The sequence below is a fragment of the Lytechinus variegatus genome, chromosome 3 (genome assembly GCF_018143015.1).
Source record: "Lytechinus variegatus isolate NC3 chromosome 3, Lvar_3.0, whole genome shotgun sequence".
NCBI classification, from domain to species: domain Eukaryota; kingdom Metazoa; phylum Echinodermata; class Echinoidea; order Temnopleuroida; family Toxopneustidae; genus Lytechinus; species Lytechinus variegatus.
The window spans coordinates 5,732,458-5,756,972 of NC_054742.1; the positions used below are offsets into that span (position 1 = coordinate 5,732,458).

A 24,515-nucleotide genomic window follows, 5' to 3' on the forward strand; every position below is an offset into this window, starting at 1 on the left:
ATAAACATTTATTTGAGAATTCTATCACATCTTAGAATGAATTCAGCCCTCTGTCAGATGGATTTTTTTTTGGGGGGGGACACGCTGTACTATTTATGTGAAGCCTGCACATGTATTTGATACAAAAATATTAAAATCACTGTTTTGACTCGCTGTATTACGACTATAATAGGAGAAATTTGAATGAGCCTTACACTAGTCACAAAAGAGGATTTGAATGCATGAAGACTTTCCTTTAAAGAGGATCACCAAATTAGTCACAAAGACAACATTTACTATGCACCTGCTCATGATCTACATGGAGCAGTATTACTTCAATTAATTCATAGTAAAAATACAAAATATGGGTCTGAAATAATGTCAAATGAGAATTTTAGGTTTGTTTGGTTCATCCACTATTCACAGAAACAGTGCAGAGAGAACTTGCTTTTTAAAAAAATGTACTGAAAAATAAAATTTATTAATTCTCCCTAAAAACAATGTACAGTATGCCAATTAAAAATCACATAGCATCACCTTTTTAGTATTTGACTTAATGGGGTCCATTTTTTAATCTCTGCCCACAGCTCCACCAAATGAGTGAGTATCCTTCCTCCTTTCACCATCATACATGTAAATAATATCTGAAGTTACAAACATGCTTCACATTTCCTGAGACAGAAATAAATATGAAATATGTGAATCAAAGTACTGAGATTTGTCAGGTTTTTAATGTGATTTAACAATGGCATGGGGATTTCCAATCTAGGCAGGCTTTGAAACTTTCTTCCTTTATTTTAACCCAAAAATAATGATAATCCAAACTACATCTCAGGAGGAAAACATTCAAAAGAAAGTCTTTCAGGTGACCATTGATCTAAACATCTGGCTTTCTATGGCACATCATGAATGATACTATACTTACTCTACCACTACTTCAAGTTTTGTTGAAACCAGAAGCTTACAAAATTATATAGGTTCAGATATAGTTCTGCTAGCAAACATAGCCTGAAATGACCTTTAACTGTAGCATGACCATTGACAGTACCATAAAATGCAGGTTAAGCCACTGGATTAATATCCCAAGTTACATGTAAATTGCATTCAGAGTTAGGGTGTGTTTAATGTCTATTTTCAAATTTAAACAGAAACTTGAATCATGATTGAAAACATGATTACAAACTTGAATATGGGGGGAAAATGGTGGATATTCAATGTCCCCCATTCCCTGTTGTAAAAGTAAATGTCTCTCAGATCTTGATTCAGAGGAGATTTCAAATGCTGAAAAAGGTACGTTTGGAAATGCAATCAGCTCAGATTTTTATGACCTTGAGCATTGCGAATGCAACAAAAGGTATAAGTGATTTTGTTTCATTGTGAAATGACTGGGATGGAGTAACACTTGTCGTAATAATCTTGCAAGTAAAGTTTAATGTTGACCTCAAAATGACCTTTGACATTACCATGTGACCTGCGACTGCAGCATGATATGCAGGTCTCCTAACTACATCAACAATCCAAGTTCGGGTGAAAAGTGACTTGCAGTTGTGGAGTTAGGTGTCATAAAAGAGTCTTGCATGTAAACTTTAACGTTGACTTGAAAATAACCTTTGACCTTACCATGTGACCTCCGACTGCAGCATAACATGCAGGTCCCCTAAGTACATCTACAACCCAAGTTTCGTTGAAAAGTGAACTACAGTTGCGGAGTTAGGTGTCGTAACAGAGTCTTGCATGTAAACTTTAATGTTGACCTCAAAATGACTTTCGACCTTACCATGTGACCTGCGACTGCAGCATGACATGCAGGTCTCCTAACTACATCAACAATCCAAGTTCGGGTGAAAAGTGTCTTGCAGTTGCGGAGTTAGGTGTCATAAAAGAGTCTTGCATGTAAACTTTAACGTTGGCCTGAAAATGACTTTTGACCTTACCCTGTGACCTCTGACTGCAGCACAACAAGCAGGTCCCCTAAGTCCATCTGCGATTCACATTCGGTTGAAAAGTGACTTACGGTTGCGGAGTTAGGTGTCAGTAGAGTCTTGCATGTAAACTTTAACGTCGACCTGAAAATGACCTTTGACCTCACCATGTGACCCCTGACTGCAGCCTTACATGCAGGTTCCCCAAGTACATCTACCATCCAAGTTTGGTTGAAAAGTGACTTACGGTTGCAGAGTTAGGTGTCATAAGAGAGTCTTGCATGTAAACTTTTAATAACGTTGACCTGAAAATAACCTTTGACTTTACCATGTGGCCTCCAACTGCAGCACAACATGCAAGTCCCTAAGTCCATCTACCATCCAAGTTTGGTTGACAAGTGACTTACCGTTGCGGAGTTATGTGTCATAAGGTTTGTGATGGACGGACGATATTTGGATCCCTATGTCTCGCCTTCACCTCTGGTGGGCGAGACAAAAAGAGAGTGGGAAATTTAAGACAACTGATGTACATGTATAAACAGCTTTATATTTTTTACACTGAATGGTGCAACCTGATCTTGTTAGTGTTCTATAATCATGTTTCCAATCATGATTCATGTTGCTGTTTAAATTTGAAAAATGTACATTGAACCATGGACCTATTAGAGATGGACATTCATTGAATAGTTAATGAATTCACTTACATGTGACCGTCTTTGTGCATTGAATAACATTCTCTTCATATTTTTCTACTTTCATCCTACTGTGTTCTGCCATCAATTAGTTGAAAGAAGCAGTTCGTGATTACGGTAGACATTGATATTGCACAAACTGTATGCGCATACGATGATAAATTACCTAAATCCTGAAAAATCAATCTGCAGTTCTGGTTTAGCTTTGGCAATCTTAGTTCCATGTGTTTTATTTAAGAAAATGTATGCATACAGTATTTTAAGATAGTGGCAAATTGTGATTAATTGTCTGTCATTTATAACCCCATATTTGTCAAATTTTTCTCCTAATATTCCAGAGATACATGTCTCATATCGAGTAAAGAGCATTTATCTCTTAATGTTATTGAGGTCATTATGTGCGTGCAGAGGTGTGCGGATCAAATAATAATATTTTTACGTCATAAAATTGTTCGCTTCTTCAAATCTAAAGCATGTTGACTGAAAAATATTTTCTTACACAGGGCATCAGCCAAAAAATCCAAAACTAGGAAAGTTGTACCCTTTGTAAATCATCAGATATGCTTTGGTAGTCGCTATTGTCAAAAGACCTGTATGTTTTCATTCAGATGCACATTATTGCTAGGCGGCGGATCTTGTTCGATCAAAGAAATTATAGCGTCAAATGTCCATCTCTAATAGGTCTATGATTGAACACACCCTAATAGAGACTATGTAAAGTTAATTGTCAATTAATTAAAAGGGTTACAGCAAACAGCCTTTAATATTATGGTCTATGACAAAAAAATGGATTTATAATGGACGGCCTTCGTTCTACATGTCACCTCTCAGCTAGAGTTAGTAAACAAGTGGAGCGCCTTTAACAGTCTGCATTACGTGATTCAATATAGCAGCAAGGTTGACTCTAAAAACTACTACAAAATAATAATTCCCAAAACAAACCATTCACATAATGGTATATATGTTAAGACGTCAAAGTTTCATGAACTAGGTTCATATTCTTTCTTAGTTATGATGTCATTTCAAAAACTTAATCATTGTTTAAGATTTTGATGTTGACGCTGCCGCACTAGTCTCGCTCTGCTATGCAGGCGAGACAAAAATGGCAGTTCCATACAAAATTCTTTCTTCACAAACACCTTGCATGTTTTCTACCGAATTATATTTCATTAACCCTAAAAGAAAATGCACCAACTTAAGCCTAACTAGGCCAGGCTTTTTGGGCTGTTCTGTGGCCGGGGGGTGGGGGTGTTGATTCAAACCCCCTCTAAGATCTCGCGAGCACAGCAAAAATTTGCAAGCTAGTAGTGTGGCTGTATGGTAAAATTTTCCAAAATAATGAGATTTTATTTTGTATGAATTAAATACGCAAATTTATGCATAAATCATACTTTTTGCTCTAATTCACTAAATAAAGCTCCTAGAATGCTAATTTTTGGTAAAAATATTCTTTGTAGCATTCTTAACAATTGCAATTGAAAAAAACTTCGGTTTGTATTTCATTGTTTTATGAATTTCTTATGTATTTCTTTGTTTTGCAACCTTTTGTTTTTCTTTGTTTTTTCACCAGATTTATTGCACAACCTTTTAGAAGCATAATTATGCTAAAATCAATTGATTTCAGCTTTTTAAAGTAAAAATAATCATATCTTTATAAGATGAGAAAACTCAATTTGCATTGACTTTGTACACAAAATCACGTTTTGGAACAATTTTTGGTCTGACATGCACTTAAAAAATGTTGCGTAATTTCGGAAACGCATACCCGGGCGTCGTAAATTTGGTCTCAAAAGATGCGCAAGACTTAAAAGTATAAACTCTGCGAGTGGCACGGTAAAAAAAATTCGCGCGGCGGAATAATCGCAGAAAATGTTGAGGGGGTGTTAATTCAACCCCCCCCCCTTTTTTTTTCTGAACAAATGACAGGATGCTAGAGTTTTATAAACAGACAAGACTACAGTTACAATTTAATGCATGAAGAATGATTAATCTTTAAGTGAGACATCATGGATAATAAATATTTAACAATACTCTAACAATATCACAATGACAAAGTCATCTGTTGTACATTAATCCATGCTACAAATAAAGATGCTGTTGGTTACTTGGTGTTTGTTTTAACAGCATATTTGCATTCTAAAAGAATATTTACGCCTTTTCTGATTGTATATTTTTTATTATATATTCAGAATGTTTTTCCTTCATTTTACTTTCTATTAAAAACAAAACCAAAAGAGAAGTCAATAGAAAGAGTACAAGTTGCAAAAACAAAAATAAGTATGATTAAAGGTTGTATGAATACAAGCCTTAGTCTATTTCAAGGTTATAACATATGATTTTTCTTAAAGGCTCAGTCCACACAAATAGCAAGTTAAATTAAAATATCATTTACAATTTACTTTTGACACATTCCCATTATCTTAGAGAGGCTCTTTACCAATCAAATCTCGTCTGAAAAGCTCCCTCTACAAACATATCTACATGGATTTGATAAACATTGATTATTTGCTTCAAATGAAAAGAATTCTGTGAGATGTTTTAAATACATGTACCTTCTCTGATACAACTGTGAAAGTCTGGAAAGTTATGCACAGAAAGAACATTCACATAAAATGTATCGTAAAATTCATACACAAAATATGAATTTTGAATTGGCCAAGTATTGCCAATATCTTGCCATTTTTACAGAATTTTTTGTTAACTTCTGGATGAGGAAGAAATAATGTTACAAAATACTTATACTAAAATAATAATATATTACCTGATCGTTATCAGTCCTTATCAAAAATTGGATAATAAAATGTTACACTTAGAAACATGGTATTAACCACTTTATGAAATATCACATGATTATATTAATTATCATAAGCCCACTTGAATTAACATTACCACCAAGATTTTGATAAACTACCTGTTGAAACTCACAAAAATGAATCGTATTACACCTACTCAGTGCCTGGAGGCCATCCCAGTTGTTTGCCACCTATGACATGGATATGAATGTGATATACACTCTGGCAGCCATGTTTACCATCATTCACCACTAAACGATAACCATCTGTCAGTCCCTGTTCCTGTGCAACCTTCTTAGCAGTGTACATCATCTTACCAAGAATCTGAGTATAATTGGTGAAGAGGGAAAATGGTTAGAAAAGAACAAAACTGTTGCCATTGAATTGCATTAAAAAATTAAAAGAACAAGTCTTGAAAAAAACCTTAATTTTTTCATGCATAGATTTCAGATCCTACAAAGACTGCAGAATGTTTATACATGTATCACATTCTGCAATCAGCTTGTGAAACTCTCATTGAAAAAAAACAAACTCTTAACCAATGGAAACTTATCGGGAACCCGATAATGGCTCATTTTTTTAAATTTTGTATAAAGTCAGTGTGAGATGAAATTCATGAAAAGGTAAATATTTTTCATTCTAATTGGTCTGCTTTATTCTAGGGTTCAATTTTTTTGTTAAAATGATGTGTAATGATAAAAAATCAATGAAATACATAAGAAATTCTAAAAACAAAGAGATACATAACAAATTCTAAAAACAATAAAATGCATGCACATGAAAAATGTGCAATTTTCTTCATGAAAATCTATATGAAAATAAAGATAATTGATAATTGGAATTTTTTATAAATTCAAATTGAAATAGAATGTTAGATATATGAAAATGTTTTTCACACATAAATTTGCATAGTTTTATTCATAATAATTTATTTTTTTTATTACTGGTTTGTAGTTTATATTCTTAAGGAGTGTACTACATACCAAATTTAGGTGCGATCAGATGGGGGCATCATGCCATATTTTGAAATTGCATAGCCCATTAAAAACTCAAATAAAAATGTGATGCAAATTGTGTTTTTAGTCAAAATTCATCATTATTTCTATTTTTCCTAATTAAAAAATATTTTCATCTTATTTATGGTCAGAATAAAGTCGCTGATATTCTATTGAAAAAAAAATACAATTAGAAAAAAAAATTGTGTCAGAGTCTGCGAATAAAAATAATTAGCAGAGGGTTCCTTGTCTAGTTAATTTCACTAGAAGATTTTTTTTATTTTACACATGGTCACATTTCATATGTTGGGTATGCCAAAATGGTGGTGGATGAACAATTTTCCAAACAGTGCCATGGATAAATTGTTGCTACATCACAGCATCTTGACCAAATTTATTAAGTAAGATCTCATTTTGAAGCTAGAACTATAGGTTAAATATATTACCGTACTATAAATTAGATCAATACAATATCAGGAGCAAAAACTATAGCACATTAAATTTTTAGTAACAGGGGTGGCATAGCCGGTGGATGCGGTGAATGATAGAATGTTAAAGGGGAATCCAGCCTTAGCCATAAAATGTTGTGTTGGGAAGGAAAACAAAGAATTAAACAGAATGGTGAAAGTTTGAAAGAAATCAGACAAGCAATAAGAAAGTCATAGCCACTTTAAAATTGAGATCACTAATAATATATAGATTTTAAATTGGCAACTGGGTAAGTAAATTATGACAAGGGGCAAGGACAACTTTCCCATAGGCCATGTACTTTATTATCAGGGATTTGTGGTTTTCTCCTAAGTACCCATTCTCCTGGGGCAGTAATCTAAATATAATCCAGGTAGTATATTTTTGTTATGTCCTCACGAAAGAAAAATATCATTTGAAATAAACTTTTGGGAAGGGTGACATTTTAGCCATAAAATGTATTGGAGTACATGGAAGAGTAGTCCTTGCCTTACATCACTATGACATCCCATATGCGGCCAATTTGAAGTCTCCATGGGTATAGTGATTACCAATATTTACAACTTTTAAAAATTCATAACTTTCTTGTTGTTTGTCCAATATTGTTCAAACTTTCACCTATCAACTTGTCTGATCTTTCTTTTTCTTATTATAAAAACAAGTTTTTATATGAGTTGGATTCCCCTTTAATCAAACTTAATTAACAGGTTAATATAATATGTAATATGACTGTCAGCCTCATATTTCCAGGCAGTTTAAAAGCAGAAAACAACTACATGTAAATGTTATAAAACTTTGACATCTTTGAAAATATGCAGGAATGAATGAGAGGTATGTCAGCTCTGATCTGCAACCTAATCAAGAAAATTTGTAAACTTAATTCTTAGTACAAAAGTTGTGTAGGCCTATCATTGCAACAAACATTTCTTCCCATGATGTAGTCATTTTGCTTAGCATATAAATAGTGACAGACATTTTGGGGGCAATTTTATGTGAAATTGAATATTGTTTATTAATTAGTGTAATTAATATGCATACAATAACAGATAATTATTCGATTTCTGTTACAGATTTAATTATTGATGTTACAAGATTAAAACTGCAAAATACTAGGGTAATCTAATGTTCCATTAATAACTTTTGCCACCATTTGAGAAAAACACATTTTAAAATTCATACATGTATTTACAATGACGTCTATGTAATAATTAGCTGTTAATTGGTCATTTTAAGGAAAAATAAAGGTATTTGAGACTTAAAACTTTTTTTCATTATTTACAGAATGGTAATACATGTATCTATAACATATCAATTTTATTTGGACAATTTTGGCCCTGTTCGCAAAATTGGACAACCTTATGACATGTGACCACATAAATTTACACAATATTGGACATGAGATTTTTAGTTCTTTCATCTTACGGTTTTGTAGATTATGCCATGGGAAGCGTGTGTGCCGATCTTTGTGATCGCGTTGTCGATAGTCAAAATCATATAGAGTGCTGAATCAGCCCCCCCCCCCATCTTCTTAGGAATCAAAAGAGCTCAGTCTTATCATGGTTATTAAGATGGACATGTAGCAGACATAAAACCATAAATACCCCGAGACAAATCATATCTATGATGCTAATTGAATGAAATCCCATCGATTTGTTTTAATCACTTCCTCCCTCTTTTTCTCATTATTGTGCAATCTTAAAGGGTACATACTGTACAGATGAGTCAAATGGTTAATCGTCATCAAATTAGCCCTTCATAAGCATTATCACTTTGCCATACTATTCTACCATACAAATTTTTTTCCAAAGTCAATGAAATCCAAATCTATTGTTTATATCCTTGGAAGATATTCATGACTTAAGAATATTAATTTTTGGACACTTGTCTTCAGTTGATGTACTGGTGAAGCCAACACAAATTTGTTACTCTTAAAGGTATAAAATACATTTGCTCTTAAAGATGTAAAATACATTTTATGCCAATGGATAATCCAAGAATAAGCTATATAATAATTGATTTTGAATTTATTATGGTGTAGGAGTCCTTTTTCTCAAGTTCACTTAAAAAAGTGCCAGCTTTAGCTGCAAAATTGAATTAAATAGATAAGTAGGGCATCGTCATTGTGGGTATAGTTAGAGTTACATGACAACATGACTGATAACCTTCAACTCCAACTATTCAAAGTTTGCATAATTTGCACTTCAATGCTATTCAGTTGGATTTTCTACATGTTTGCCACACAATGTATTTATTGAATAGGATTTTAAGAAGTTATTCAAAGCATATTTACTGTACCATAACATCAGTCTCTTCTACAGCTGAGATGCCTGTAATACCTCTCTTGGGAATCACCAGGAAATGAACAGGAGCTGCAGGATTGACATCTTTAAAGGCTAGAATCTGAAGAAATTCAAAAACATTGAAAATAAAATTTTGTTAACCAGCATGAGCCAAACTTCTCAGGGAAGTGTTCTATGTGACAAGTTTACCAACAATTATTTTCACCAATTATAATATAGCATTGGCAGCGAGCACCAGATAATCGCAGATGTGCACAAAGTTTGTATTACACATTGGCTAACTTTCAATGTGTTGCTGCCGATATCTCTAACGTGATGCAGCATAGCAGGGAAGAAGAATCCTCTATTTCTTCCTATAGTCCAGGAAAATTAAGGTTTGACCTCAAACAAATTGCAACACATTTTTTTTCACCACAATGCATTTCCATGAAGTCCCCAAAGGCACATACGAAAAGTCAAGAAAAATCCAAGTGGTGGAAAGCTGTCTAATTTGCATATAAATTGGCAGCCATCGTGCAAACTTTTTTAGGATAATTGGCAGTATACAAACACTGGTCTCATCATAGCACTTTTCAAATAAAGCATTAACCCCCTATGATAGTTATATCTTGCCACAAGCTTCATCTTGAAATTAAGATTCAAGTCAGAAATGACCCCTGCTGACCTCTAGAGGTCAATAAACTTAGAGGTCAACAACCTCTAAATATGAAAATATTGATGTTTATGCATCATTAGTTCATGATAACTTTTTGTATTAAGTTATTTAATATTGATTTTAATGGCATAATTGGTGTGCATTATGCTTGACCTTTGACCCCTGAGAGCTGGCAAAGGTCAACAACCTTAACATTGTAGAATATTGACAATTAACATCACTGATTTATGGTTAACAGGCTTCTCGTGTAAAATTTGCAATGGGGCAGGACCAATCTATATGACTTACAATGTACAGGAAATTTAGTGATTTTAAAGCTGTATAAAAAAATAGATAAATAAAAGCACAATAGAGAATCTTTTATGGATTTTGGAAGGCCAGTACCTCTTTATTCAGTAAAAACATTAGTTATCTATAATTCCACTAACCCTTATTAAACTGGAGGAGGGGGGGGTCAATATGACCCCCCCGACAATTTTTACTGCTATGCCACCGCACAAATTTTTCTTTACATGCCACTCGCTGAATTTTTACTTTCAAGTCTTGTACATCTTTTGAGACCAAATTTGCAATGCCCCGGTACACGGTTCCGAAATTATGCGATGTTTTGCAAGTACATGTCGGTCCAAAAATTGCTCAAATACGTGTACAAAGTCAATGCAAATTGTTGTTTTTAAACCCAAATTCATAAATGTATGATTATTTTTACTTTTGTTGGTTAAGATGGATTTATTTTATGTTATTTATGATCGCAAAAAGGTCCCTGACAAAGTTCATAAAAAACAATAAAAAATAAAAGTTTGAAGAAAAAAAAGAAATTCAGAAGAATTAAAAAAACAGTAAGATTCATAGTAAATTAATTATTTTTTGGCAATTTTTTTGTATAATTTTAGATATGTAAAAATCTATATGTTCACCAAAAATTAGTAGCATTCAACTAGCTATATGAATTTCAAGTTAAAGGCAAAGACATGTACACAAAAAAACAAAAATTAGGGCAAATTTCATACGCTTTAAATAACTAATTAAAATATAAGCAATTCATTTTTTGAAAAATTTACTATACAGTCTTGCAGTTTACATCTGACTCTACGCGCATGCAAATTTTTTCAGCGATCGCGCAATCAACTGCCGAGATCTGAGGGGGGGGGTCAAATTGACCCCCCCTGTATAAATTGGTCTGAAATAGCCTACTTATTGGGTTAATAGTCCAGGATAGAAGAGGCATAACCTTGTTTTTTTATATATACAATATTTTTTGATGGTTTCTTGTCAATTCGAGGGTGCTAATTCCGAATCTGAATGATGCCACTCGTGTAACCTTGAGCATTTTCCGCAAATTGTCAAAATCCAATATGGCCGCCAAAATATGCAAATTACCCATGAAAATCCTAAAACTGTCCACACATTGGCTATGAAATGCATGAAATTGTGTGGCAGGAGTGAAATACTCTCTGAAAAAAAAAACTTTTGACAAAATATTTATTTTTCTGATATTCAAAATGGCCGCCAAAGGCCCTTGTATACTCTATTATGTACAATATGAATAGGGAAAACTAATTTTCACAAAAATTAGCACTAAAGTGCAAAAAATCGCGATGTATAAACGAAGTAATATATGCAAATCATCATTACTTACGAGATATATTATTTATTATGTCATATTTGGGATTATTTCTGTTTTTTTGATATCTAAAATAGCCGCTACTGGCCCAAACAGTATTGCATACAATGGCAATGGGGGCCAAAAAAGTCACAAGAGTGATCAATAAAATGCATATTATTAAGATTGGATGAGTGGAATACTGACTAAAAACATAATTGTTAACGAAATATATTATTAATATGCCATGTATGTGATGAATGTTTTATTTTGATATTCAAAATGGCTGCCAAAGGCCCTAAAAGTATTATGCACAATGAGAAAGAGTAGCAAAGAAATCAAGAGAGAGCACTGAAATGCATATAAATGTGATAAATTAATGGGATACTGTCTAAAACATATTTTCTAACGAAATTCATCATTCAGGTTTCAAGTTTGTGTTAAATACTGTACTTTGACTTTCAAAATGGCCGCCATAGACATTAACAGTATTATGTATAATGCAAAGTGGGAAACCAATATTCACAGGAGTGAGCACCATAAATGGTGATCTATGAGTAAAATATTGTCTGAAAGCAAAATTTCTATAAAGATATATCATTTATTCTGCCAGTTAGGTGATAAATACTGTTATTGCAGAGTCAAAATGGCCACTACAGGCCCTTATGGTATTATGCACAATGTGAATGGGAACAAATTATATCAACAGAATTTGGCTTTGATTGGCCATATGGTGATGTATGAGTGGAATATTGTCTGAAAACATGATTTCTAACAGAATATATCATATCTTAAGTAATTAAGGTGATAAAAACTGTATTTCAGCATTCGAAATGGCTGCCATATGCCCATTTTGTGAACATTGTTTATCTCCACTCAAATTGTATATTCTACGATAAGGGCCTATGGTGGCTATTTTCAATTTAAAAATGCAGCGTTTATCAACTTAATTACACATGATATAAGGTGTATCTCGGTAGAAAACATGGTTTTAGACAATATTTCACCATTTCACAATTCACAATTCACAATTATATATAATATTTAGAGTCAAGAAAAGCCAAATTATGTCAAAATTTGTCCCATGTTACAATGTACACAATACTTTTAGGACCTATGGCAGCCATTTTGGATTTCAAAGTACAGCATTCATTACCTCCACGACCAATATGTGATGTATTTAGTTAGAATAATTTTTTTACAATATTTTTAATCGTATATCAGTTATATGCATTTATGATTCTCACTCTTGTGAAAATTAGTTCGTCCATTCGCATTGTACATGATAAATATAGGGCCTATATGGGTGGCGGTCATTTTGAATGTCAAAATACAGCATTTATCACATAAATGGCATATTAATGGCAATGATGGCAATGATGCTTTTAGTCAGCATTCCACTTGTTTATCTTAATAATATGCATTTTAGTCCTCACTCTTGTCATTTTTTGGCCCAAGCCATTGCCATTTTACATCTCTTTGGGCCAGTGTCGGCTATTTTAGACATCAAAATACAGCAATATCCCCATATATGAGATAATAAGTGATATATCTCGTTAGTAATGATGATTTGCATATATTACTTCGTTCATACATCGCGATTTTTTGCGGTTTAGTGCTAATTTTTGTGAAAATTAGTTTTCCCTATTCATATTGTACATAATAGAGTATACAATGGCCTATGGCGGCCATTTTGAATATCAGGAAAATAAATATTTTGTCAAAAATTATTTTTTTTCAGAGAGTATTTCACCCCTGCAACACGATTTCATGCATGTCATAGCCAATGTGCGGACAATTTTAGGATTTTCATGGGTAATTTGCATATTTTGGCGGCCATATTGGATTTTGCCAATTTGCGGAAAATGCTCAAGGTTACACGAGTGGCATCATCCAGATTCGGAATCAGCACCCTCGAATTGACAAGAAACCATCAAAAAATATTGTATATATAACAAAACAAGGTTTGGTCAAGTTTCTATGGGGCCTATCCTGGACTATAATGAAGTAATATTTTAATCAATAAAATTTATAGTGCTGTAGCTCGGATTGTTTACCGGGCTGAATCCCGCCGAGTTGGCATTGACCGGCTCGGAGCTTTACGGGTCGGGTTTCACTTTGAATCCCTCGAACCCGGAAAATAAACCCGGATTGTTTGATATTTGAGGTGTCATTTGTCACCGCAATAAAAGTAGTGAAACTATTTTTAACAAGCAATCCATCTGCCTAGTGTGATGGTCGAGGGGACAGGTCAAAGGCCAACCATCCCAACCTTATTTTCATTTTTTCCCCATCATGATCGGACCTCCTGTCTGAGTTATGGCCTTGTGTGTGAGGGATCGAGATGATATAGCTAGCCGGCTAACGGAGCACATGTACAGTACCTGCCATGCGATATCGTCTGACTGGTCATGTGATTGGCTGAGAATAATGGTTTCACTGGGTGAGAATGTCCAATTTGTTTACAAGTAAAGGCCAGTTGGTCCATTAGGCATGGTCATAACTCAAGAAGTTTTCCTTTTGATATTATGACTGTGATGACATGCAGAATATTTCTCTCTTTTTTGGTAAAATAATCTGTCCGGTTTATTGAGATATCTTTTATACCAGTTTTTTTCTGCTAACCATAAAAGCCCTCCATCCCAAACCCTGTTGTGTTGACATTTTCCACAAAGTCGGTGATCCGAAAATAATAGCTTAGCTGGGAGTGGGTGCAAAACAATTTAATTCCCATTTAAAGGATACATTAAAGAGGGTGGACAAAACGGACGAGAAGAGGAGGGTGCCGTTACCAGGAGAGAGAGAGAAGGGGGGAGGGTAAGTGTACAACAGCAAAAAAACAAAAAAAACGTGAGAGATGACTAAATGGATGATATGGGGGTAGGATGATATTGGAGGGGTAGGATGGTATTGGACCGATTGTCAAAGTTTAATATGAAATAAAAATATATTTTGATTCATTTTTTTTTTTTTAAATATTTTTATTAAAAATATTATTACTAGTAGCTGAAGGCTAAAATAAGACAGATAAAAATAAATCATACACAAAAAATAGTTTGAGTAAAATATTCTATTGCTTCAAAGCAAATATGAAGAATGAAATCCGCTCAGAAATTAACTCTTTCTGCCACCTCCACCCCTCCGAAAAAAATCTGCCCTATGATAGACAGAAAGTGTGAGAGCCTGTTTGAAAATTGGGTCACCAGAATGATAACATAATAAACAATGTGGTTTGTAGTCTGCCTCTTGATTTCACACACACACAAAAAAAATCATCTCAAAGCACATGTTTCGTAGTAAATCACTAGCAGTGCACAGACTGTGCTGTTGACCGCTGCACTGGTGATAAGCATGTGACGAATTTGGCCTTGTATCGTCTCCATCCCCTCTCTACATTACTACTGGATGATATATTAAACAGTGAATTAAATATTTTGGGGGTTTGTATCGTCTTTTGAGAACAAGGTCAGAAGGTGATGTCGGTCACAGATAAGAGTCAAGTAGGTCAAAACTTTGTACTTTTGCATGGACATAAATCAATTTTAGCCGGACCGGGTTACCGGGCCTCTCCGGGTCGAGCTATGATTCTGATAAGATTTACGAGCCGGGTTCGAACCGAGTTGAAGGAAACGAGCTACAGCACTAAAAATTTATAAAAAGTTTGTCATTAAAACTCTGTGAATCGTGAGCCTACTTATTGGGTTAATGAAGTAATATTTTAATCAATAAAATTTATAAAAAGTTTGTCATTAAAACTCTGTGAATCGAAATGCATGTAAGCTGGAAATCTCTCATAATCATGTTTTTATGTATAAATGAAATGATAGAACTCTTTGTTGTTATTATGCAATAGATCAAAGTGATCAAAGTTCATGCTATGACGTAGAGGACATTTGTCCATGCGTAAAAAGAATGGGGAAAGTGAAATTTCATCTAAATTTATATTCAATGTGATGTAAACCAAAGTAAATTCAGTTTTAAATCGATTATCATGATATATATATTTCTATAATAGCTTACACTGAAACAAAACACAGCAAACACTTTACGACCTTAGGGTTAGGGTTATTATGACAGATGTATAGCAAATAATTCCATGTATTATTAAAACGAATGGGGAAAATAAAAATTTAATCAAAAATAATTCACTGGATATAAACCAAAGTAAGTTTTACATCGACTATTATGATTGATATATATTTCTATTATAGTATATGATGAAACAAAACATACATGTAATAGGCCTGAATACTTTAGTTTCAAAATACCCTTCAAATCTCGATCACCCCTGCTTAAGATAAAATTTTTCTGTCCTGAAATCTTGATCAATGCGAATCAGCTGATCTTACGTATGAATGGGTTGATTATGCTAGGGTTTCATCGAAGGTGTAGTTGAAATACATGTAGGCCTATGTGTCAGCAATGGGTATAAAAATATAAGAACTTGAAAGTTTTTCTTCAGGTTAATGTATCATTGTTTTTGTTGTTATATGTGTACTTTTTTTGCATTGTTGGAATAACTTTCATCATTCCTGCCAAGAATTTGCGAGGATAACCATCAGCAGCACGCACTGGCAGGAATTTCTCGGCGCGCAAGTGGCATCCCTAGTAATATCACCAACATCTGCTCAGATTCGATATAAAACAAGGCAAGAGCGAGTTTGTGTCTCGCCCACATGTGAAAATGACCAGAAATATTGTGATTTGTGAGGGCACGCAACAGAATTGTATCGAAACTTCCATTGTGAAATGACTGGGATAATAACACTTGTCATAAGAGCCTTGCATGTAAACTTTAATGTTGACCTAAAAAAAATTACCTTTGACCTTACCATGTGACCCCCAACTGCAGCATAACATGCAGGTCCCCCACGTCCATTTACCATCCAAGTTTGGTTGAAAAGTGACTTGCGGTTGCGAAGTTAGGTGTCATAAGGGAGTCTTGCATGTAAACTTTAACGTTAACCTGAAAATGACCATTGACCTTACCATGTGACCTCCAAATGCAGCCTCACATGCAGGTCCCCCAAGTCCATCCACCATCCAAGTTTCGTTGAAAAGTGACGTACTGTATGGTTGCGGAGTTAGGTGTCATAAGAGTCTTGCATGAAAACTTTAATGTTGACCTAAAGATGACCTTTGACCCTACCATGTGACCTCCGACTGCAGCATAAAATGCACGTCTCCCAAGTCCATCTACCATCCAAGTTTGGTTGAAAAGCGCCTTACAGTTGCAAAGTTAGGTGTCATAATAGAGTCTTGCATGTAAACTTTAACGTTGACCTAAAAATGACCTTTGACCTTACCATGTGACCTCCAACTGCAACATAACATGCAGGTCCCCCAAATCCATCTACCATTCAAGTTTGGTTGAAAAGAGACTTACGGTTGCGGAGTTAGGTTTAATAAGAGTCTTGCATGTAAACTTTAACGTTGACCTAAAAATGACCTTTGATCTTACCTCGTGACCTCTGAGTGCAGCATAACATGCAGGTCCCCCAAGTCCATCTACCACCCAAGTTTGGTTGAAAAGTGACTTACGGTTGTGGAGTTATGTGTCATTAGGTTTGTGACTGACGGACGCCGGACGACATTTGGATCCCTAAGTCTCGCCTTCACTTCTGGTGGGCGAGACAAAAAGCAAGCAAAAACTTAGAATTTACTCATAATATGATATAAAAGATAAATTCACACCAATTCTTTCTTACGTCAATCGAGACTATTTACCCAATTACCCGACCGGCGGGTGTCTGGAATCATGATGTAATTTGTCACGCACGAAAATAATTGTTTTTCGTGGAGGGGCATGCAGCAAGTGCGATGCAAAGAAAACGGTTGGTAAAATAGTAAAATAATTTTACTATATTCATCATTTTCATAATATTTGGAATAGCAAAGTGCGAATTTTTCTTGATTGTATTTCCTCTTCCTGTTACTGTCAGTTGTCATTTAAAGCACTGAATTGGTGTCCGGCATTATAACTAGGTAGGATACACCCCCATACAATCAACATGATCATTTTAAAATTAAAAATAAAAATCGAGTCTATGAATAATCGCTAACTTTTGTGTTACTGGACCCTAATAATGTAGCATCCCAGAGGTTTTCAAAAACTTGCGGCTCCTGGCTCGTTCAGGCTACAGATAGTACAGCATTACGAACCCAAGCCAAGGCAGGGCCGTCATCTGTCTATTGACGGAGCCTGTCGGAGGGGATGCCGCGGAGCCAGCGGAGCATAGAATTGGCTATTCATAGGTCTCGTCAGAAACTAACCCAGAATCAAGAGCTCCGGCCCGTGAAGCGGGCCAGATTTTAGAACCTCACCGTGCATTTACTCATACTCACAGGCCTCACTCACGGGAGCTCAATCGAGACTGGCGTAGAAGGAGAGAACTTTTGATTAGGGTGTCGGAAGCCACACTGAAAAGTGTCAGCATAAAACAGGCTGATTTAGGGGAAAATATGGCACATTTTTTCATGAAGTTCAGGCTGCTAGAAAAATGTGATCTGAATTGATTATTAACTTGTGTTTGGCATACGGAAAGAGAAAATTCAGGGGCTTCTTTTGACAGTAAGGACAAGTTTATATTAATTAGTTTATATGATCATTATAAATAAGATTTAGAGATAAATTGCAAACCCTTATTTGTGTGTGTGTTAAGATTGCCATTTCCCCATGCGTTTTCTATGGGAAAATGAAATTTCTGTTTTGCACAATTTTTTTCACTTTGTCGCAATTTTCCATTGTGATCTCGTTTAAAAATCTTTATAAAAATCATACCATCAGAAAGAGCATAACGAATCCTATTGGACTCTTTATGGACAAGTTTTTGGCATTAATAATAAACTTATAACAGCTCTCGGAATCTAACATTTTGGATTTGTGTGTGTCCCATTTCTTAACTAGATCTACAAAAGTCTATGGCAGAGAAATGCTGAAAATTGACCTAATTCCATTCTTCTTTTTTGCTGCCAATAATTGGAATTTTTTCAAAATGTTACATTTCTGGCAGTCTGAAGGTCATTTCTCTTCAAATTCACAAAGAAAACGTGACATTTTCTTGAAATAAGGAAAAAAAAAAATTCTCCAGACACCCTATTTTCAAATTTTTTGAGGTTCCAGTCTGTGCCTTGATGTCAGAAGGTATGTTGCAAAAGTGCCCTCTAGGTGCATTCTGAATGAGGCATTGAGTGTGCTGGCTAGAATTGCAGGGCGACTGTGGAGGCATTGCTTTGTATTGTTTTTGTACATGTCTAAGGAAAAGTTATTCCCCATTGCATCATTGTTTTTACATAGTTGAATGTTTATGGCAGCTATATAGACTTGAAAAAAATTCTCACTTGGTAATCTTGCGACTCTGTGTGCTACTGGAACTTTGGCCTTGCTTTCAACCTCTTGCTATTCACATTTACAGGTATCATCCCACTCTAAAATGTATTCATTCCGATAGAGCAACATTTACCGTAAGTAACGGTGTATTAACCACACCCGTGTATTAACCGCACCCTAACCCTAACCCAACTTTGGACAAAAAAAAAAAAAAAAAAATCCTTCTCACATTTACATGCATATTTGAGGTACGAAGAAACAAAAACTAAGTTTAAGATTTCAAAGTTAAGTATCCAAAGATACCGGTATGCGGAAATCTGCTGTTCTTGATCAATTCATCTACAAATGTTAGAAAGAAAGAACGGTCCCGACAATATTGGCAACTTACACACTCGCTCACCTCACAGTCACAGTGTACACACACACAGAACTGCCATTACATTGCAAACTACATACAGTAGCAGTCATGCCAGTACATCTTATCAAATTATGATCTGTGTCTTTCCCAGCGTAGGAGCAAGAAACATTCACATTTCTTGCATCACAACCTCACAATCACTATAAGAAATTTGATGTCTTAGCATGAATTTTGGATACAGGATTACAGGAAAGTTCAAGAAACAAAGAAATTGACATTTTTTCCAGTTGTTTTTTACGGCTTCGTGCCGTCTCTCTCGTGCGTGGTTTACATGGTATCTTATGAAGAGCAAACAGGAAGGAAAAAAACAAGCTGGCGCGAAACGGAACTTTGAATAGCGCCAGCTTAAGTCGCACTATAACCATATTACAACGTAATCTCCAAGCTCACTCAACTCCCGCTCAGCGGTGACAAAATTTTACAGAGTATGCTTGGCGTCTCTTTTAACTTAGCCAGGGAACTTCACTACTTTGAATTGAGAATAAAGTCAAAATTAGTGTCATGAAGGTGGGTGCGTTTGTTTTGGACAATATCTAATTAAGATCGTAATAATTGCTTCCCATTACCCGCGGCTCATACCCCTCTAAACGACATTGCCTGGGCGGCTACGCCCGGCCACTCGATGTGTTGTGAACTGGCAGACATCGTACATGTACGGGAGGGGTTACGGCGGGCCGGCTCAAACCCGTCACCGTGTATAAACCGCACCCCGACTTTTGCTTCTATCCCGCCGAGAAAAAGGTGCGGTTAATACACCGTTACTTACGGTAAACTATATTGTGGTGAAATTTGAATGAAATCTACTGACGCTAAAGATGTTTTTTATGTCCCTGTTTCGGCGGCCTCTGTTATTTTGGGGAGTGTTTTGGGGCACTTCCATATATGCAAATGCATGCGCATTGCTGTTTTCTATTAGCGCATCTTGGTCCCAGTTAAGATCACAACTTTTGGCTTAAAAAACAAAGAAATAGGGGCCTACATAAGAATTGAATAGGCGATTTATATGACCTTAGACTGGCTTAGAACTGCAATAACTTTCTTATTTCTGGAGCTATTGAGATAAATGAGGTGTTAAATTCCCGGGGGGGGCCACTTCCATTCACGAGTGGATACCATGCGCGACCATGGGGTCTCGAAAAGGACCCTAAACACAGGCCTCTACAAAAAAATTTTCGTCACTTGCCCTGTTGGGCAAGTGATGAAAAAATTTGCTTGCCCGATAGAAAAAACTGCTTGCCCAATTTTTAAAATATTTTTTTCATTATGACGGCACTACTCTTATTTTTATTAAGGTATACGAAATAACAATTGAGAATCTTGTCCAGTATAAAAGAACACACATTGAAAAGGATATTTTCAGCAACGTAGGCCTGAGTCTTTAAGTTTATTTTGGAGAAAAAAAATCAATATTTTATGGCTATTTAAGGTTTTAAAAAACCCTTCAATAAAAGTTGCTAAAATTTCATATTTTGCATCTTTAAATCCATGAAATGGCTACCTGCGTAACATATTTCCTTGGAATTGCTTTCATTTACCGTAGTTGGAAACTATAAAGAAAGCCAGTGTAAAATGTTCAGCTCTTTATTGACTCGGAAAAAAATATTTTATTATCAAAAGTGGAGTGGCTAAAATTTCACATTTTGCATCTTTAAATCCATGAAATGGTCATTTATTTTCCATATTTCCTTGATTAAAAAAAAAGTTATTTGGAAACCATCAAGTCTTTTTTTCTTCATCATTTTATGATGTTCCACTCGGTCAATAATTTTATCTACATGTTTTCACATGCTACTTTTTTTCTAGTTTGAGGAATACCTGTTCACTTATTAATGAATTATTTTAGTAACATTGTTTAATATTGTATGATTTTTAAGTAATTTTTTTCACTCTGCTTAGAATCTTGGGTGTGTGTGTGTGTGCGTGTTTGTGTGGGTGTGACTGTGAGTTGAACTTTGATACAAATGAATTCAATATCTAATTTCTACTTCGCCTATTCCAGTACAATAACCTATACTCGGCCATGTAATAAAGGCCCACATACCCTAACTTTTCTTGAAGTTCTTTGAAAACGCAGACTTCTACGAAAATTGCATTTCTCTATGGGGGAGTCTAAATTTGGTGAGAATGTATTCATTAATAACTTAAATATACATGACAATGAAGAAATCATCAAACTTTAATGGAAGTTTTGAATAATATACCCGAAATGTAAACTCTGTCTGAAACAGAAAATCGCCATCATTGAGGCCTTTACTGAGCGAATTGTCCCCCAGAGCTCTGGCAGAGAGACAGAGCTCAGACTGGCTAGCTAGTATGCGCACGTGTGTGAGCCTCCCGCCGGCCTTGTATAGATGGAGCTTTGTTTGATGATTTATTGTCTGATATTTACCTCATCCCCTCAAAAAGGGAAACAAATGAATTTTAAGTTATAATTAACAAATACAGCAAGTTATTTTGGATGTTAAATAGGCCGTTTTGAAAAGCAAAGCCGAATGACATGACAACTCACCAATGCGAGGTTACTAGACTCTGTGATTTATTTCCTGTGTAATTCTAATTATTTTATCACAGAATTGTGATATCGGAAGGGGGAAAATGTGCATTAGAAATTGCACATGGTGGTAGTCATAATGGACCCCTATACTACATTCAACTGTTTCCCGGCCATTGCGTTGATTTTTTTTCATACCTGGTACCATGTATGGAAATACGTACAGAAAAAATAACGCAATTTCGGAATTTGAAACTGCGCTACTTGCTATTTTTTAAGGCTGATTCATGATTTTGAGTGTGGATTTTGGATGATTTATGGAAAACGAGGTACGGTACAGAAAAAAAAGACGCAACATCCACTTGCCCGATCGGGCAATTGACTTTGAGAGGTGCTTGCCCGCACGTCATTTTCACTTGCCCCGGGCAAGCGGGTTTGTCGCGCCCTGCTAAACACGTAATTTCCATATTCTGAAAATGCACCCCTTAACAAGTATTGACGTGTGGAACCCTACCCTTAACAAGTATTGGAAACAAAACGATACTCTTGGCAAATATTCCCTGAAATGAACCCCTAAACAAGTACAGAAATTTTTTATTGTTACGGGTCCTTCGGTCGTCGATCGGCTTTACCTTACTTTGGTTTAGTGCGACCCCACACAACGAACAATTGTCCATAGACTGTGTACAACGGATAGATCGTCTCCGCACAGCGATTCGAAGACCGCTGATTGGTCAATCGCGCAGATCACGTCATGACCACGTGGTCCCCAAAATAATTCCTTCGGACTGCGTGCGGAAGTATCGATAGCGATAACGATATCCGGTCACTTTGTGTACGCCGTAAATAGTTTTGGTTCGTGATCGGATCCCTCCGGTATCGATCGAAAATTATCGAAACTCTGCAATTTCATGCATATTCAGGCGACGCTCCGAAACCCGGAAGCCAATTGACTTTGTGCACGTTGCGATAGACTCTACAAATTCCAACGAACACGATGGCATATAGACGCTAAATCGTAAGATTTTGACGGAAAAGCAAGAAGTAATCGAAATTTGCTTACCTGTGCAGTATCGGTGAGAAAATAGATCCTCCGAGAATACCTTTCATAATTCATATAAAATACGGGAAAGTGAAATTCTAGGTCGATTTTGGTACGAGGTGATAGAGAATTGCACACTTGTTTTGGTGGAATTCTGTGTGAGGAAATAAAAGGCTTGCACTGCGCATGCTTACTATATTTTCATTCATAAATTGGTTCTCGGCAGGGGCTGGATGACGTCATGTAATAAGCAAAACTGTACACGACCGCTACGTTCACGCTCCGCTATCCGTTGTACACAATTGTTCGTTGTGCCCCACCTTCTACACCTCGCGCAAATAGGACTCTAAACACGTAGTGTTGGGGCAAAAAGGACATCCTTTATAAAACATTTTAACTCTTAACATGCCACGCACACTACTAAGCCAATGCCACAGTGCTAATCCGATGCTAATCCCCTGTGCCAGCCACAAAACCACCCTGTGCCACATTGATTTTGTTATCGCGAGTCGTATTCACTCCTTCCAATAGTCATGATTACAATTGCTTGTAACTCTCTAACGATTAGTTTATCCACAAAATATTGTGTAGTAAAGTTGTAGGAAATTTCATACCCCTTATAATGATGTCCTCATTGTGTGGATTGGTTATTATCTTTACCGCTAAAATATGAGTTGTATCAAGTAGTTCCATTTTGTGGAGTGTTTTGTATGGATCAAAAACCTAGGTCTCTTCTCTCTCAGAGGCGGAGCCATATCTTGTAAAAAATGTAGAAATACTCGAAAAAGTCGAATGTAAACCGCGTAAGTTTATCTGTCAGAAAGCAGAGTTCACACTGCACACAATAGTGCTAATTACGGCGTGCATGCGATGCGCGATACAATGCAAAACGGCGTAACAATGATTGTTATTCCGAATGTGAGCAGTCATGCACGAAGCAGGCGAGGGTAGGAAACAATGCAAGCACAAAGCAATCAATAGTAGGCGTGCGAGCACGAGTGTGGCATGTTATAGTAGGATACGTAGCGTGCACGAAGCACTCAATGAGTTAATTTTGTTTTATCATCCCCGCAAATTCGACCCTAAACACGTAATTTTCCTAGCGAAATACATGTAGATACCCTTTTTTCATTTTTGTGTTTTTGACACCCTTATCACGTTACGTACGTAACGTGCCCTATCGTGAAAAGGACATCCTTTTTACGTGTTTTTTTGGTCGCGCATGGTATCCACTCGTCAATGTAAGTGGCCCCCCCGGGGTTAAATTAAAGGTCTTGATGAGCTCGAAATGATGCCATGAAGAAAACACCTTATTTCTGAGATTTTTTTTTTTTTGCAACATACCTAATGTACCACTCGTTAGACCATCATCCATATAATCGTGGTAAGTGCATAATTTCTGTTTTCATAATTCATCTTGCTAGATATTTTGACCATAATCTATATCTACCCAAAGGTTGTCCCGTGAGTATGGGTAAATGCACGGTGAGCTCCTGGCCTGGGCGCCGGCCCGCTACACGGGCCGGCGCTCCATGGGTTTACTTGCGACAGGGTCAGGCATGTCAGGTGACTCTTGTTGCCGGTAACTACGAATTGATAAAATACGGTACATAAATCTACTACATACCTCCTCATCTTCAAATAAGATCTGTGCGGGAATTTCCTTTCGTACAATCTTGCTAAAAATTGTGTCTCCGCCTGGTTTGGCTGTCTGGGAGAGGGTTTGCTCGTCAGCCATGATGGTTTCTTTCAATCCGTGTACGTGTAGGCACGCGTATCGTATCGCCGGTGTCGATGTCACAGACGATTTGGCCCGGGTACCGGTAGC

General features: G+C 36.0%; 1 protein-coding gene across 1 annotated transcript; it reads right to left on the reverse strand.

Moving 5' to 3' along the window:
- Positions 1–517: 517 nt before the first annotated feature.
- LOC121410068 (histidine triad nucleotide-binding protein 1-like) lies at positions 518–24,515 on the reverse strand. Its single transcript, XM_041601923.1, has 4 exons — positions 24,315–24,515; positions 9,144–9,248; positions 5,543–5,709; positions 518–651 (listed from the first exon to the last, which is right to left on the reverse strand). The coding sequence occupies exons 1-4, from the start codon at positions 24,423–24,425 to the stop codon at positions 630–632; spliced, it is 405 nt and encodes a 134-aa protein (XP_041457857.1). The 5' UTR covers positions 24,426–24,515; the 3' UTR covers positions 518–629.

What these genes read in the sequence shown, in the direction of transcription:
- LOC121410068 (XM_041601923.1), bottom strand. Translation starts at nt 24,425, where the DNA reads ATGGCTGACGAGCAAACCCTCTCCCAGACAGCCAAACCAGGCGGAGAC. An exon ending in TCTTATTTGAAGATGAGGAG is followed by an intron (nt 9,249 to 24,314) that starts GTATGTAGTAGA and finishes GAATTTCTTCAG; the next exon opens with ATTCTAGCCTTTAAAGATGT. An exon ending in GGATGGCCTCCAGGCACTGA is followed by an intron (nt 652 to 5,542) that starts GTAGGTGTAATA and finishes TTTCTGTCTCAG; the next exon opens with GAAATGTGAAGCATGTTTGT.